Source organism: Crocodylus siamensis, chromosome 4 (assembly GCF_052110815.1).
Source record: "Crocodylus siamensis isolate JL-2025a chromosome 4, ASM5211081v1, whole genome shotgun sequence".
Taxonomy (NCBI): domain Eukaryota; kingdom Metazoa; phylum Chordata; order Crocodylia; family Crocodylidae; genus Crocodylus; species Crocodylus siamensis.
The window spans coordinates 173,897,506-173,913,736 of NC_143398.1; the positions used below are offsets into that span (position 1 = coordinate 173,897,506).

The 16,231-nt window shown below is 40.0% G+C and overlaps 1 protein-coding gene across 1 annotated transcript in view; it reads right to left on the reverse strand.

Moving 5' to 3' along the window:
- The window catches only part of ABCA12 (ATP binding cassette subfamily A member 12), a 131,431-nt gene that overhangs the window by 60,383 nt on the left and 54,817 nt on the right, over window positions 1-16,231 (reverse strand). Inside the window, 7 exon segments of the mRNA XM_090044936.1 lie at window positions 426-741; window positions 3,886-4,065; window positions 6,834-6,924; window positions 8,260-8,379; window positions 10,484-10,623; window positions 13,125-13,323; window positions 15,942-16,106. Coding sequence (XP_089901062.1) covers window positions 426-741; window positions 3,886-4,065; window positions 6,834-6,924; window positions 8,260-8,379; window positions 10,484-10,623; window positions 13,125-13,323; window positions 15,942-16,106 — 1,211 coding nt within the window.

The following is a 16,231-nucleotide window of genomic DNA, read 5'->3' on the forward strand; positions in this document are numbered from 1 at the left end:
AATAATAACAAACAACTTGGAGCTCACCTTTAAGTTTATGCATCTAGTGACTTTTTTCTTTTGCTTAATAAGTGAGTTTTCCAGCTTCAGCATGCTGTCTACATTTATGTACTCAATAGAAAAGGCCAAACCTGAATTTTAATTCTAGCTCCACAAATGACTCTGTTTCCTCATCTGTTAAACAGGGATAAGTAATTTTCACCTTTAGTAACTATGATGGATCCTAGGAAATTCATATAGTGTTATGAGGACCAGCAACGAGTGAAATCTTGGCTGTAAGGAAGTTACTATCAAGATTTTTGCCATTTATTCTGATAGAAAGCTATCACAGCTGTTAAATTCTAGTCATTGTATTTGTTCAGCTAACACATAAGATGTCCTAGAAGTCACCGAGCAGTTAACTAACTAAAAGTCTATGGACTTACAGATCCTTATTGTAGCAAGGAAAGGGTGTGGCCTGGACTTGGACAGCTATGTCCTGTAGACTCTTCCCAGTCTGTAATTCAATGAATGCTCGCTCAATGCTGTCCTGGATATAGATAAATGCTCGACTGTAGATCTGGCTCTGTGAAGTTGAATTATGTGGACCTGAGGTCCAGATTCTCTCCCTGATTCTGTTTGTTGTTTGTGAAATCTTGCTGCTCATTCTGATGGTATAATTGAGCAGTGGAGGAAGAGACAGGGTGCCAGGTGCTGACCTCTTCTGTCGATAGCTGCTTGACGGGAAATTGAAGATAATACCTTAAGAAAGTAAACAAAATAAAAGTTGTTCTTTGATCAACTGTGGTTACCACAGAATAGTGCCCTCTGAAACGCAGGTTCTTAACTCCTCGTTACTATAGCACTTTTTATATTAAAATATAACAGTTTCCCAGGAACTAGACACACATTCCAATGGGCAAGTAATTACCATTACTCGCAAGCATCTTGAAATAAATATACATGTAAATGAAGTTCCTCACACTTTACCTAGGACAATATTTTTCTATGCGATTGGAATTGATGGATGATGAGCACCTGCCTCTGACATTAAGTCTTCTCTCAGGTGCAACTCACTGAGCACTCAAAATCAAGAGGCACTTTGAGAAAATCTTGATTTGAGATGTAACCTGGCATCCCACATGCCCAGTACGTATATCCCTTAAACACGTAAGTTCCATAAATTTGTCCAGACATAGTCTACTGATATGTACAATACAATAGAGTCCTGTTACATGTTATACTTAGGATGTGTTCAATGCACTTAAAAATGCCAACTTCCTTGTGTTCAACAAGTAAAACATGTTCTAAGTGCCATCATATCATGGCACAGTAGATACCTTTTCCAGGAGGAATGTCTCCAGATGGTATTAAGTAACATGTGTTCAGCTCTTGGGGTACTGCTCCACAGAGATAATATGAGTGGTCTTTACCAGCTCTGGTCCAGTGCTGCAGCTGGAACCGACAAACAGCTGGTTCAAGCTTTGGGTGGAGGCTAGGAGCCCACCAGCACAGGTTCAAGACTCCAGTGGGAGGCTAGGCCCAACAAACAGCTGTCAAGCACACAGCCCAGTCCAGATCTTAGTAAGCATTACTGTGTGACTGCTTCAAACAAACTCTAATTCATAGTAACACTTATTATGAGCTAAATAAAACACATGCTAAGTGTGACAAGGTACAGTGTTGTGACTCAATTCACAAAATAAAAAAACCCACACACACACACATTTCTGTCAGACATGCATACTCACACACAGAAGTTGGTTTTCTGCTAGCTAAGACTTGAAACACTCACAATTTTCCTAATCACCTATCAGATTTTGCTCCCCTTCAAACAAAGTCTAAAAGGGCACCAAGAGAAAAGTCATTCTGATAATTTTGAATGATGAAGGCAACACTAAAAGAAAATGTATACATATAGTCTATTTATAAATGATGTAATCAGTTCATAGATTTCATAGACATTAGGGCTGGAAGGGACCTCGGGAGATCATCGAGTCCAGCCCCCTGCCCAAAGGGCAGGGAGTCAGCTGGGGTCATAGGATCCCAGCAAGATAAGCATCCAATTTACTCTTGAAGGTGTTCAATGTAGGTGCTTGAACCACCTCCGCTGGCAGACTGTTCCAGACCTTGGGGGCTCAGACAGTAAAGAAATTCTTCCTTATGTCCAGCCTGAAACGGTCTTGCAGGAGTTTGTGACCGTTCGACCTCGTCATCCCTTGGGGCGCTCTGGTGAACAAATGTTCCCCCAGATCCTGGTGGTCACCCTTGATAAACTTATAGGTGGCCATCAGATCACCACTGAGCCTATACTTTTCCAGGCTAAAGAGTCCCATGGCTCTCAGCCTGTCATCGTAAGATCTGTTTTCCTGACCTCTGATCATGCGCGTGGCTCTCCTCTGGACGCAGTACTCCAGCTGCGGCCTCACCAAGGCCGAGTACAAGGGGAGAATGACGTCCCGGGATTTGCTCGAGAAGCATCTATGGATGCAAGCCAGCATTTTGGTCGCTTTACTAGCCGCAGCATCGCATTGCAGGCTCATGTTCATCTTGTGGTCAATGATGACCCCCAAGTCTCATTCTTCTGTAGTGCTATCCAACGTAGCACTGCCGAGCCTATAAGGATGCTGCAGGTTTTTCCTCCCAAGGTGGAGAACCTTGCATTTTTTGGTGTTAAACACCATCAGGTTCTCGTCTGCCCATTTGCTGAGCTTGTCCAGGTCACCCTGGATCACCCGCCTATCTTCTGGCGTGGATGCTTTGCCCCAAAGTTTGGTGTCATCGGCGAACTTGGCCAGTCCACTCCTGACTCCAATGTCCACATCATTAATGAAGATGTTGAACAGGATGGGTCCCAGGACAGAGCCTTGAGGGACCCCACTGGTCACAGGGCACCATGATGAGTGACTGCCATCAATTACAACCCTCTGGGTCCGACCACGGAGCCAGTTTCCCAGCCAGCGGATCGTGGTGGAGCCAAGGCCACAACTGGCCAGTTTGGCCAAGAGGGGATCGTGGGATACCAGATCAAAGGCTTTTTTGAAGTCAAGATATATGACATCAATCTCTTCTCCCTCGTCCAGGTGATAGGTCACCTGGTCATAGAAGGAAATGAGATTGGTCAAACAAGACCTACCCGCAACAAACCCGTGCTGGCTATCCCTTAGAATGTTAGCCTGGGCCAGTCCAGTTATACAGGAGTACAGGAAATCCATTTATGTAAGCTATGGCTAAAAGATTTTCCACACAGAAGAAAGGAAGACACTTATCATGGTGACTGAATTATGAAATATAAAATTTAACAATTCTAGGACTTGCAGGAAAGTGACATTTGTCAAGATTTTCTAATTCCTTTCAAAACTAAACCAAGAACACAGATAAGATACCCTTTTTCATCTATGCTGTAGCTTCATCTGTTTCAACCTAGGTTTGAGTGAAACCTCATGCCTCTATTAAAATGTATCTCTTGCAATACTGGGTTATTGTCTTGTTACAGCACTTGAGAGCCTTATGAACTTCTAATGTCAGGTGTTGTCTCTTATCTTGCTTGCTTTACATACCTATTTACCTTCAAAACCCTTGATTAAAGACAACTGTCTGGTGATCTACCAAGGGATTCCAAGTGGTGTTCAACAAAGTAAAGCTGACAAATTGCCAGGACAATAAGAGCTACCCACATCAAATCTTCCATTATCATCTGGAATAAAAAGATGTGACCCACAAAGGATGCAGATCCAAACATAAAATGGCTATTTTTGGTTGGCTGAAGGCTGAGCTTCATTTGATCAAGTTTGCAGTCTCCATAGCTATGATAGAGAATTCTGTACATTGCATTTGAGTCATTAAAAGCCACATGGGCTACTGGTAATTTATATAGGCATTTTTGTAGCCAATCATACCACTTACCTGCAAAAAGTTCATTCCTCAGAAAGAGCTCTTTTGCTACCGCTTCCAGTTCCTCAACATTTTTTGCTCCCTGAATACGATCAAATGACACACAGGCAGATATGTTTGCAGCCAGGGTGGCTAACACGTTCAACTGACTGATGATGTCAGCATTGTTCTGTAATTCCAACCTGATATCATCTGGGGGAAAAAATGAAACAAAAGCACCATCACATCATTATACTGTAAATGCTAATAATGATGCAACAAAATCCATCTAAACATTAACCATAAAATATTGTTCTGCAGTTATCAGTGCAATGAATGCATGTTATTGACCCAGTTTTTATGTTAATCATTTGTAACACGCTCATGAGTTTGTTTTTGGGAGGATGCCAGCTATGGAATGTGACAGCCATCTTAAATCAGAAGTTATTGCTAATCTGTTGGGGTTTTTAAACTGTGTATGATGTTCTCCATTCATTCCACGTCTAATGATTTTCTATATAATCGACACGTCTGCTGATCTGTTTTAGCTCAGGAGAGAATATTTTTTATCCAAGCACATCAAGTAAGCATTAAGTCTGTCATGTGGATGTGTGTACTAGACCTGTTAATCCAGCCAATAAAGGTACTGCTGATTTCTGCCTGTTTTAAAAGGTGACAATGTAATGCAGTGTAACTAATATGAAACAGCTGCCACAGGAGCTATGGTTTTACTGCTAGTTAGGGTGGATGATAACACTTAACAGGTGACTATTAGTACAGAACTCACTGTGCACAGCATGGTGATGGCCCTAAAACTGGCGGTAAGGGGCTAACCTCACTGCTAATCTATGTGGCCCTCTGCTGAAATAAACCAGAGTTGTATTGGCAGAAAGACGCTGTCACCTTCCTCCACTGAGAACAGGGATCAGTACTGCTGGCTGGAGAAGGAATGTGGTCAGGGTAGATATGGGACATGCTGTTAGGCACATTTCTACTGCAGCTTTTTGCTGGTAGGCTTCCCATTCAGCCATAAATCTTTATATAATATAGGTCAGTGATCTTCCTTATGACAGACCATTTAAAAGAATGGCAAAGTAAGAAACAATATTTTGCATCAAGATCTAATTTGACCGATTGACTTATGTTTCTACATTTGATTATGAATAATAGGTAAAATATTGGCAATTTCACTCCTTTTAAGTGAAGTCTGCTCCTGAAGATTTTACAGAACAATATTTAATGAACTATTAAAAACAGCTCTAATCAGACTTTCCAATAACTATTTTGAGGTTTAATTACACCTGAACATTGTCCTCCATTGACCAAAGGAGATTGCCACAATTTGCTGCAAAGATTCCTTTTTAACTGATATTTTTTCCGTTTAGAATTACTGTACTCATTTACAGTAATACACTTAATTCCTAATATTCTCTCTCGTAGAATTTAAGTCCAGAAGAAGCCATTATAAACTTTAAAGTGAGCTCTTGCATAACGCCAATAAAAACCTTATCCAGTAAACCTTGACTCAAGCCTGTAAGTTCTATTTGAGTAAAAGCATCTATTTTATAAAGGCATGCAGTCTTGATTTAAAGACTTCATGTTATGGGGAATCCACTTCACTTCTAGCTAGGGTGCTCCAGTGGTTACTTATCTTCACTGTTACTCACTTGCACTTTTCTTATAGACTGAATTTGGTGATCCACAGCTTTCAACCAGTGGATCTTGTTATGGCTTTTTGCACTAAGTTAAAAAGCCAGCTGCTGGTGAAAATCTTTTCCCCATATAGGTACTTGTAGGTGTGATTACACCAACTTTCTCTTGAACACACCAGAATAGACTAAGCGTAACACAGCTACTTTTATCGAACCAAACTTAGGATCATTTTTGTGAAATAAAAATGTGTTTGACAAAAGCCTAATTTTCATAAAACTACACATTAATAAACATTTATTAATGTCATGAAATAATTTTTTCATTCTTTACTTATTGCATTCTATAACAAACTTCCCACGATTTTGCTAGAGAAAGTCTAAAAAAGATAGTACTGGGTTCATAGTTAACTACATGATCACTTTGGTTGCAGACAGAAGTGCAGCTCCTCCTTTCTGTGGCCATATCAGGTAAAAATTGTCACTTTTGTCTGCATCCTTTAAATGTTGCTATGTTATTAGTTGAGAGGGGGTTTTTTTGGTAGATGTTTGCATTTAGGAATCTCACAGCTAAAAGATTTCTAATATGCTGGTGTGTACATGTACACACATGAAAATATGTTTTATGTTATATGCTAGATCTACATAAGAGACATTTATAAAGTTGATATTGACTTAAGAGTCTGGACTGTGACCAGTTCAGGGCTTGGAAACCTACAGCCCGTGGGCCAGATCTGGCCCACGAAGAGACTGGATCCAGTCTATGACACCTTGGGGAAATAGCAGCAGGCAGCAAAGGAGGCATCCTCATGGTCCTACTATGCTGCTTTGTGCCTTCAGAGCATCCACTGGGGCGGAGGCAAAGATTTGTGGCCTGTCAGGGCCTAGGCCAGAAGCACCAGCCAATGGCAGCAAAAGGTTGCTGCTCCCTGACTTAAGAGATCTAGCTTCAAGGTCAAACCTGCCACAGATTGTCCTAGGTGACCAAAGATAAATCACCTAATCTCTCTGTACTTTATTTTGCCATCTGCAAAACAGGGATAATAGGACTTCCTGTCTCATTCCATCTTTGTTGTCCATACATTACATGGGCAATCGAGGCACATTTACATTAACATATGCTAGCATTCTAACCAGTCCAGGAGGATTGTTTTCAGCCCAAACATCATAGTATAAAATGCACTGTGATGTGCCCTGTGGATGAGTTTGGCTTGCACCAAACTGTCAGACATGGCCAACAGGAATCTTTTCTTTGATGGGATGATCCAGTTTGACAGCTCTGATGCTCCCAATACTAATACGAAAGTGGGAGGAATATGGGTAGCAGCTTACCCAGTTCATTTATTTGGCTCAGCAATTCAACAGCATCCAGCTTCACCATGAGCTTAATAAAAACTTGTACAAATGGATTCTTCAGGGCATTCTATCAAAAGACAAAAAGAAAAAGTTGGCTTAACTATAAAAACTAAGGAAGTTTATTCATCATATTCCTACTGTATTCATTTGTACTCCATTGTATTATCCACTCTGTCACAAAGAACAGCCAGAATTCATCCCCTTTGCAGAGGGTCTACACAACCACCCCACACTCTACAATCACTTCCAGCTATGGTGGAAAAGGTGAGGGTGTCAGTGAGCTAATAGCCTGATCCAGTGACCCTTGATGTCAATGGAGAGGACCTTTGGTGTCCCATTTACAACAGTGACACTCAACTGGCCTTAAAGTGTGGGTAGATGCAACTTCTGTCACATAAGGTCCCTGTGTAATGTTTGACCACAGTGTACAGGGAACTGCAGTATAAGTGAAATTCAGTTCATCAGATTGTAGCTTAGTGGAATGTGTAACAACTCATTATTCCACAAATCAATGTTCTTTCTCCTCATCTATTCCCTCCTGCATTTCCCAGAAATGTAATTATGTCACATTTACTATGGTGAATTTCAGTGACAGAAAGGTGTTAATAATTCTTCTGTGTTCCAAGAGTATAAAAAGCCAGGCTTGATATTCTTAACCAAAAAGAAAACAATAATTACTATTAATGGCTCAAAGCAAGGAAGCAGAATGGCAAGAAGCAATTCAGCTTTTTGTATTCAAGCAGAGATACATTCCTAAAAGAAAGAATATAAAGGTTTTATGTTCAAATTTAAATGTTTTTCTTCACAGAATTGCAAAGTCAGAATAGCATTCTTTCATCCTCTAGGTTCTCATGTGCATATCAAAGAGAAAACTTAGTTCTTATGTTAGAGATGCTTTTCTGCTTTCCAAAGACAACAGTTTCTTTGGTGTCTCTGGCTGGGCTAAGCATTACAAGGAGCAACTCAACTTTGTTTATGACATCAAGCAGGAAGTAGTTGAATTAATTAACTAAAGAAAATTCTCTCTTTTGTAGGGACCTCTGCCATGCCTTCACATGCTGTTAGTTTTAAGGGATCTTCTGTAAGCTAATCATTTCAGAATAAGGATTTGCTCTGGAAAATATGCCTTTTTCAGTGCAGGGATTTTTTATTGGTGGTGGAACATCCCAGTCTCGGTAGGAGGGTGCATTATAAATACTGGTGTCAATAGATAATTGTCAAAAGTATTGATTACATGCACATAAACATCACAGTCGTGGGCAGAAGAGAACAGGGCAAAAAACCCTGGAAAGCCAGCTACTCAACTGATGTGAATTGTCACAGTGCTAGTGACTCAGGTTCTGCCCTCAGCCTTTTTCTTTACCTGTGATACAAGATAATTGTGTAAGTTGTGAGATGATACCTTAACAACTGGAATTGTTTGGTTCAACGTAGTCAGTGAATTCATGATCAATGGTGACTTGTCAATCCATTCCTGAGATATCTCTGTTAGATCAGCTATCTGCTTCAGGGTTGCATTAGACTTTTAAAACAAACACAAATAAAAATACAAATAAATCCAGTTGTTCAGTGACCTTAGGCATTTGATATTTGCAAGAAAGCTTAATGTTTCCATGACCTTATACATATTGAACAAGCTTTCCTTCTTTAGTCTCTTTTTCAACAGTCTGCCCCTATTCTGCAAAGCACTTCTGCATGTGCTGAAGGTAAAACTGTTTATATAGTACATGGGTGCTTAAAGTTCAAGTACGTTGCTGAACAGAGCTAGATTTAGGCATGTACTCAAACACTTTGCTGACTTAGGGCCTTAAAATTCTACAGCTAAGCTTTTTAGGAAAGAAAGTTAAGTTCTACTTATCAAAGTCAAATCCCTTTTTCTCATCCAAACAATCCCTCAGAGGCCATTCAAGATTATTGAGCTCAGAACCTGATCTAGCTAATAAATAGCCAAAATTTGGTTGAATCACCAATTTTTCTGAAGTCTCAGAATGCTTAATAAGGATGAAGGACTACTTTCAGTCTTGACTGAAAGGAAAGCATGTCCCAGCAGAGTCAATGGAAGGTACTCATGCTCATTAAGGTGCCTGTAGATACGCTGGGAGGGTGTTCCGAGGTGCTGTAATTACAACACGTTGGAGCAAACTTGATAAAATCAAGTCTACACTTGATTAAATCAAGTCCAGCAGCCTCCCACATCTTGGGCATCAGTGTCCCCTCATTTCAAAATGGCAGCAGGAGTGTTTAGTTCAAGCACTCCCACTACCATTTTGAAGCATGGGGATGCCAATACATGAGATGCTATGGCACTTTAATTAGAGCAGCTCTCAGAGCCACTCTAATTAAAGTGCCCCCTACCCTCAGCGTACATGTAAAAGTGCCCTAAGTGACTGGATCTAGCCAAAGACTTTTTGCACAGAAAACCTTCCATTCAAAACCTCCTCAATACTCTTTATTATGAGCTATCTCTTTATTGTTTCATGGAACTTTATTGTATTCACAAATTGGTTGCTTATAAATTGTTTCTGCTTCTTTTGCTCACTTAATTTTTTCATGAAAAGCATTTGAAACACATTTGATGTGTAGGAACATGAGTATTACATGACTGAAACAGACCCGAGGCCCTTCTAAGACAGTATTTTGTTCTTGACAGTGGCCAGTAGCAGCAGTTTCCGAATAAGATGCAAGAAAACCTGCAGGAGGTAGTTATGAGATAACCTGATTTCAGGGGAAGATTTTTCCTATCTGCATTTATTCAAGGCTTTTGCATGCATTGACCTATGCATTTGCAGCCTTTCTAAAACCTATGGGGCAAAATGCTCTTTTCACTGAATTCAGCAGGAGCTCTGCCAACAAGTGATTGTTAAACCCAGCCATCCTACTCCACCAGAGCCTTGAACCAGCTCCAGTGGAAGGGCTGGGACCAAGAATCATGGTCCCAGACCCTGCAGCACACTGAAGTGCATCAGAGAGTATTCAACAGATCCAGAGCTTAGGACATGTTTTAGTTAGACTGTAGTAATCATTACCATGTGACTTCTCAGAGAACTTCTCAACTTACAGTATTTCTGACTACGATCTAAATAAAACACATTCTAAGTATAACATGTGACAAGACCCTGAGTTTTAAGTGCACTTAATAAATGTTGAACATGTGACATCACCCTCAGAGATCAGGATTCCCTTTGGAAATAGTGCCTTCAAATAAAAAGAAATATAAAGGGCATGGAAAGCAAGTTCTGAAAGATAGTGATAGGCTCAAACCGAACCCCCAGGTATAAACACCTAAAAAACCATAGGGATGTTTAGATCAGGTTCAGTTTTCTACTGCCTCCAACCAAAATCCTGCACTAAGTGGATGAGACCCATATTAAATTTAAATGCATTAAATAATTCTTTGCTGCTGATTGATTTACATTATTGAATGTCTCAAATTTTCTCAGAGGCTTTGGATAACACCTGATGTGAAGCCTCATAATAATGCATCATCAATCACTGAAAAACCAGAAGGCTTTTCCAATTAAATCAATGACTTCCAGAGAGGGCAGAAAGTGGAATTCTTCTGCTTCTCCAAAACACCAGTCTTCTCTGGACATTGAGCAAGAAGCCTTTTCATGGTGGTGTCATACCTTTTCCATGATTGCTCTAGTTTCTGGGGTATCTGGTGCATAAAGAATCTTCCCAAGCAGCATTGGTTTTAGGAAAGACCAAATTAATGCTCCGGTAGGGGTACTTGTCAAATCCAGATAAAAAGTTAAACAGAATGATGCTGCAAAGAGAAAAGCAAAGTACATAAACACAATAGGCACACAATATTACTCGGTGTATTTTGTTGCCTGGCCACAAACACAATAGGCACACAATAGTTACTCAGTGTATTTTGTTGCCTGGCCACTTTGTTGTTTTGGCCAAAGAATGACTACATAGCCCTGTGCACTGACTGATATAATGTGTCTTGACAAAACTAATCCACACCCAAGGCTTCTTGCTGCTGAACTCAAGACAACAAGTGTCTCATTGAACCAGCAGAGATTTTCTGCTTTCAGGTTAAATGGAGTTTGGTGAACTGAGAAGCTAATAATGTCAGTACAGTTGGAAAAACTGCACATCAAGATAAAAACAGTGACCTGTCAAGCCCTAAAATCAGCTCATCAGGGATGTGGGAGATGCTGAAGCATTAAGCCACAACATTACTTGCTCAAAGAACCTGAGTTTTCCTGCTTAAGTGTAATGAAAATAAGTCACCCATAAATAGAGAGGACCAAATCTTTAGTTGGCTTATATCACCAAACCCCCACTGAAGTGACCACTGCTTTTCAGAATTATACCAGTTAAGAGTTTGGCTCCAATAGCTCAGCATTGTATTTAACTGGAAATCTTTTTTTCACATGTCTCCATCTGGATCTTCTAGATACAAGTCCTCTTCACTAATGGAAGTGATGGGGATGCTTTGCCCCAAGATGTCCTATGCAAACTAATACATCATGTTCCACACAAACAGCGACATCAAGTAATCAAATAATATCCCACAATACAATTAAAGGCCCATGTTAGACTGGTATGGGCTTCAAGCAAAACTTCTCTTTGGTTCCTTCTGCACAGAGGACTTAGCTTAATGGCATTCCCATGTTGCCTCTGGGCACTGCCATAGAAGCAACTCTGACTTTAGCTGGCATAAGCTGGAATAGCTTCATTGACTTCAGTATAAGCAATAGTGAATCACAACTATAGTGTAATAAACCAGCCAAGGATCTGAATCAATGCACAAATATGTCACTAAAATATAGAGGTTAGAGGTGTTCAAAAATTTCTATCTTTTAATTTAAAAAATAAAAGGGGGATGGGGGAAATAATGAGGGGGGGTTGTTTCTCAAGGTTTGAAAACAACCATTTTTTGATTTTCAGTATTTTTAGCAACATGTTGAATTACCATAAATGAGGTTCTCAGTGTACACATCTACACAAGATGCTTACTGCACGTTAGCCTAATAACATGGTTAAAACATGTACTAATAGTCTACTGTGCCATGTTATTAAGCTAATGTGCAGGAAGCATCACGAAATAACCGTGCACAGGTGCTACTGTACAGTAACTTGAGTTATTGTGCATTTAGTGAGTATTTTACTAGGCAAGTACAAAACTAAATCTGCAGTATCTAAGGTGCATTAAGTGAACACGCAGATGTGCCCAGTATGCAGAGAATTATACAAGTTAGGGAATCACTTCAAAACACTTTTCTTAAAATCAAATCACTTGGGAAAAATTTTTCCTAATTTTTTCATTTTTTGAAAAAGGCCATTTTCAATGAAAACTTTCCGTCTGAAAAAATACCAACCAGCTCTAATAAGGAAAGCCTGTTAACTCACTCTCACCCTTGTAATTCATAGGTACTGTACTTCTGCTGAAGTTAGCTTAATTATTTCAATTTATAGTTACTGCAGAATCAGAACCATACTAGCCTGGGCAAAAAACAAAGACTTTTTTCCAGTCCATTATCCATCCCAAACCATAGAAAATTAAGAAACAGTGCTTGTTCTATTTTTGCAATAAATGTACATTTCAGTCAATGGAAAGTACTGTTTAAAACAGGGGTACCCCACCCTCTGGCCTCGATCCAGCCCACAGAGCTGTGTCACCTGGCCTGCTGGGTCCCCAGAAGTCCAGAAAACTGTCATTTGGGTAATGATGGCTGCACTACTTGCTACTCCCCTGCTGCCAGATTTCCAGATCATAGGGAGCCTGTCAGATCACATCGCATAGCCCTACTGTGTGGGGCCTGACCTAGGCAGGGTCCTGGTTCAGGTAGCGTGGGACCTGATGTGGGTTTACCAAACTGAGCCAAGGTGGTGATGAGCCTCATCCAGGGGTAGAGCCTGATCAGGGTGCCATGAAGCCCAATCTGGACACACAGGACCTAACCCCGTACACTGACCCCAAACAGGACCTGGCCTGTGAATTGGCCCCATGCCATTCATCTCTCCCGTGGGGCTGAAAAGTTGAGTACCACTGATTTTAAATACAGAAACAGGCTAGTTTAAGTTTTTAGAGACTTTAAAAGAAATACAATGAAAAACGTGGCCTGATCAACACACATTTGCAAAATGTTTCATATCGCTGAATCTGCATTTTTCCACAAAGAGGATTTTGTCCAAAGAGTTTCACTCAGGTCAAGCTCTTACAGTTTTGCACTGAAATGTATATCTAAGTCTAATGATATCCTCTGAATGAGCAAATACTTCATAGTGTGCTGTAGCTGGAACCAAACTTACTGGAATTCTGTGGAATGCCGTATTTCCTCATCTTGCTTTGTACATAAGCATCATAGGTAGAACTATTGCTTTTGGGATCATCAAAATCAGGAAACCAGGACTCAAAAAACAGAGGTGATATTTCCTGGTTACAGAGAACTTTTGAAAAAGTTTGAAAAGATCCACTAGTTATTGTTATGTTGTTTGTTTTAAACAATGCCTATAGGACAAAAAAAGAAAAAGAAACAAATGCGTTTACAAGGACCATACTTAGAGGGAGGTAGGGAAGAGAAGAAGACAGAGAAATAAAATATTTTTTACAGATTTTTTTGGTTAGAAATGTATCTACCTTTAATTTGCCTACCTGAACCCATCTAGCATGACAGTTTATAAATTAATACCATCAATGCTAAAGCTACTGCATTGATCTATGTTAGATGTTGGCAGATCTACATCAACAAAAGAGGGTCCATTCAGAAGAAGTGCTGGATATCTCTTGTCTGGAGCTGAACATCCCTCTCTCATCCATCTTAACAGTCATTATTCTTCTGAGTAAATAGAATAAGGTCTGCCTCTATGATCTGATCATGTATAATGATATAACAAGAAATGAACCAAGGCTGGATAATAACCATCCCTAGAAACAATGTAGGGCTCCTTGCCAGGTTAGGTGGCTACTAAAAATAGTCTGCCACAATCCCAGTTCCTCAAACTACAGCACTTGCAGGATGAGATTTTAAAACATTATCAGCTTTGGCTTAATTTGTTTTCACTATAATAGTTTTATAACTTAATTCAGTAGGAACAGATTTAGCTTAATGCTGTGATGGCTTATGTGTTACTTAGATACCTATTTTACCTTGTATGACCATTAATATAAAGGCTTTCATAGTGCTATATTAAATAGTGAACTGAACTCCTATAATACTTTATTAATTAGACAAAGACCTGTAGTAGGTTACCCTTCCTTTAGCCCAACCCAAGAGCCAGCTTGCTCATAAAATCCAGTCAACTCTCAGTTCCACTCCATTTATTTTGCAGGGGAAACACTTGTCCCCACAACAAGGCAAGTAACAACATAAGAAAAAGGCAATAAACACAACCAAAACCTATGACCTTTCTTCAGACCTTGGAAGAGAGGCAGCCCAGGTGTGGTACTTATCCTTCAGCATAGCAGCCTCCTCTCTGTCTTTTCTGTCCAACCCCCACCTCCTTAGGAGCTTTTAACTTCCCCTAAGGCCAGTCAATCATGCCTATCAGCTGACCTAGGGCTCCTAGGCAGGCAGGGTCCTCTTTCTAACCCCCCTGCAGCTGGGCTTCAGCCCCTGAGCCATGCACCTAGTTACAGGGACAACCTAAACTTTGCACAACTTATAGTCTATTTGCCTATTCTAAAAACTGTTTAGCAATCATGTTTTTCCTTTGTCTTAAACAAAATGAAGAGTATGCCTTCACTTTTATGTTGTTTCATTCAAAAATCCAGCTGAATATCTATAATGGTGGCTGATATAATATTTATAGTACATTTCTTCCTTCAAAATGAGCCCATAAGACAATTCTAGAGGATAAGCTGCAGTAAACAAGCCAGCTGTAAAAAGATTGTGTGGAGTCATATTGAGCTTGAACCACTTGACCTGTTGCAGCACCACAACAGACCAAGAATGTGTAATATACACCTTATGTCACTTATTGTTTATAGTATTTTGTAGTCCTAATCAATAAACTACAATATTTTGTTGCATACCACACACCCCCACATAAGATACATGCATCTTGCTTTGGGAAAGGCAGAATGAAAAAAAAAATGTTTTCCCTGGATTATGGCTGCACAGAGCCTAATCTTCAGCTCACTCACCTTCCCTTTTTTACTTAACCAAAAGCTGACACCCTAGCTGCTGCTGAAGGCTGACTTCATGGGTGAATCTACGATTTTGAAAAGAGGTAAAACAGTCTGCAAGGCTGTGAAATAGAAGTGGGACCAGAAGAAACTAGCAGAAAGCAAAATTGCCAGAAGAAATGTTAGCTAACACATCTAACACCTGAGGAGTGAAAACAATGAGCCATTAAGGCAAATGGTAACCTCAGCTGCCTGAATAGAAATGGCACTGACTTTGCCTGGCAGTTGATTTTGGAGCAGAAAAAAGCAGGGTGCTTTTATTCCAGGCAGAAAAATCAGCTTCTATGCTTAAGCTACACAGCCCAAATCAGGGGGGTGATTTTGGGGGGAAAAAAGTGCATGTGGTATACAAGAAAATATGCACGAAAATTTAGCTATGCTAAACTGGTCCTCCACATTTCTATTCATAGTTAACCTAACAGTCACCAAAAATACGTTTTTGAAAACTTCACTATTGGGCCAGGTTCTAATCTCACTGAAGCTGATGGAAATGTTTCCACTGACTGGTGTTGACTTTGTATCGGACATTTATTGTACAGTTTTTCCTTTACGATGCAGCTGTCTGTCTCCTTTCATCTCATTGCTCATTATCTCATTTCACCACCTTCGTACATCTCCCGCATCCTAGATTCCATGCCCCTTCCCTTTCTCAAATCCATCATGGGAGTTTCCCTTTGCTGCCTATGTTAATACAAATCAGGTATTTTTCAGCAAGGAAAGACACACAGAGCTTTAAAAGTTCTTTAATTAATTGAATTTAGCTGCATGCAAACTCTTCTCCAGGGCACTAATATCTTAAAAGAAATGAGGTAACCTGCAGATATTTCCCTATGCACCCACAGCTATGTCCCTAGACACTTATAGTTTCTATGGATAACAGAACTCTGTGTAATTATTCCAAAGGCATTTTTCCTCAGGATCATCCTAAGAGTAACACACACCTCAGACAGGACCACTTTTCTAGACTGTTGTAGGTTTCTGAACGAATTAATTGCTTCTGACAGTGGAGATATACCAGATGCCACTTTGTTTTTAAATTTTTTAATTTCTGTCAGGAAGTCCAAGAGCTTCTCTACAGATTTCTGCAGTTCTTTGGGGAAAAACATCTAGGAGAGAAAAGAAAGAAGCCAGTAATTCTAAACGTACATATACAGACTTGCACACATACATTCTAGTACTAATTCCAATGTACTGATTATGGGATTTTCAAAGCATGTTTACTTGGGAACAA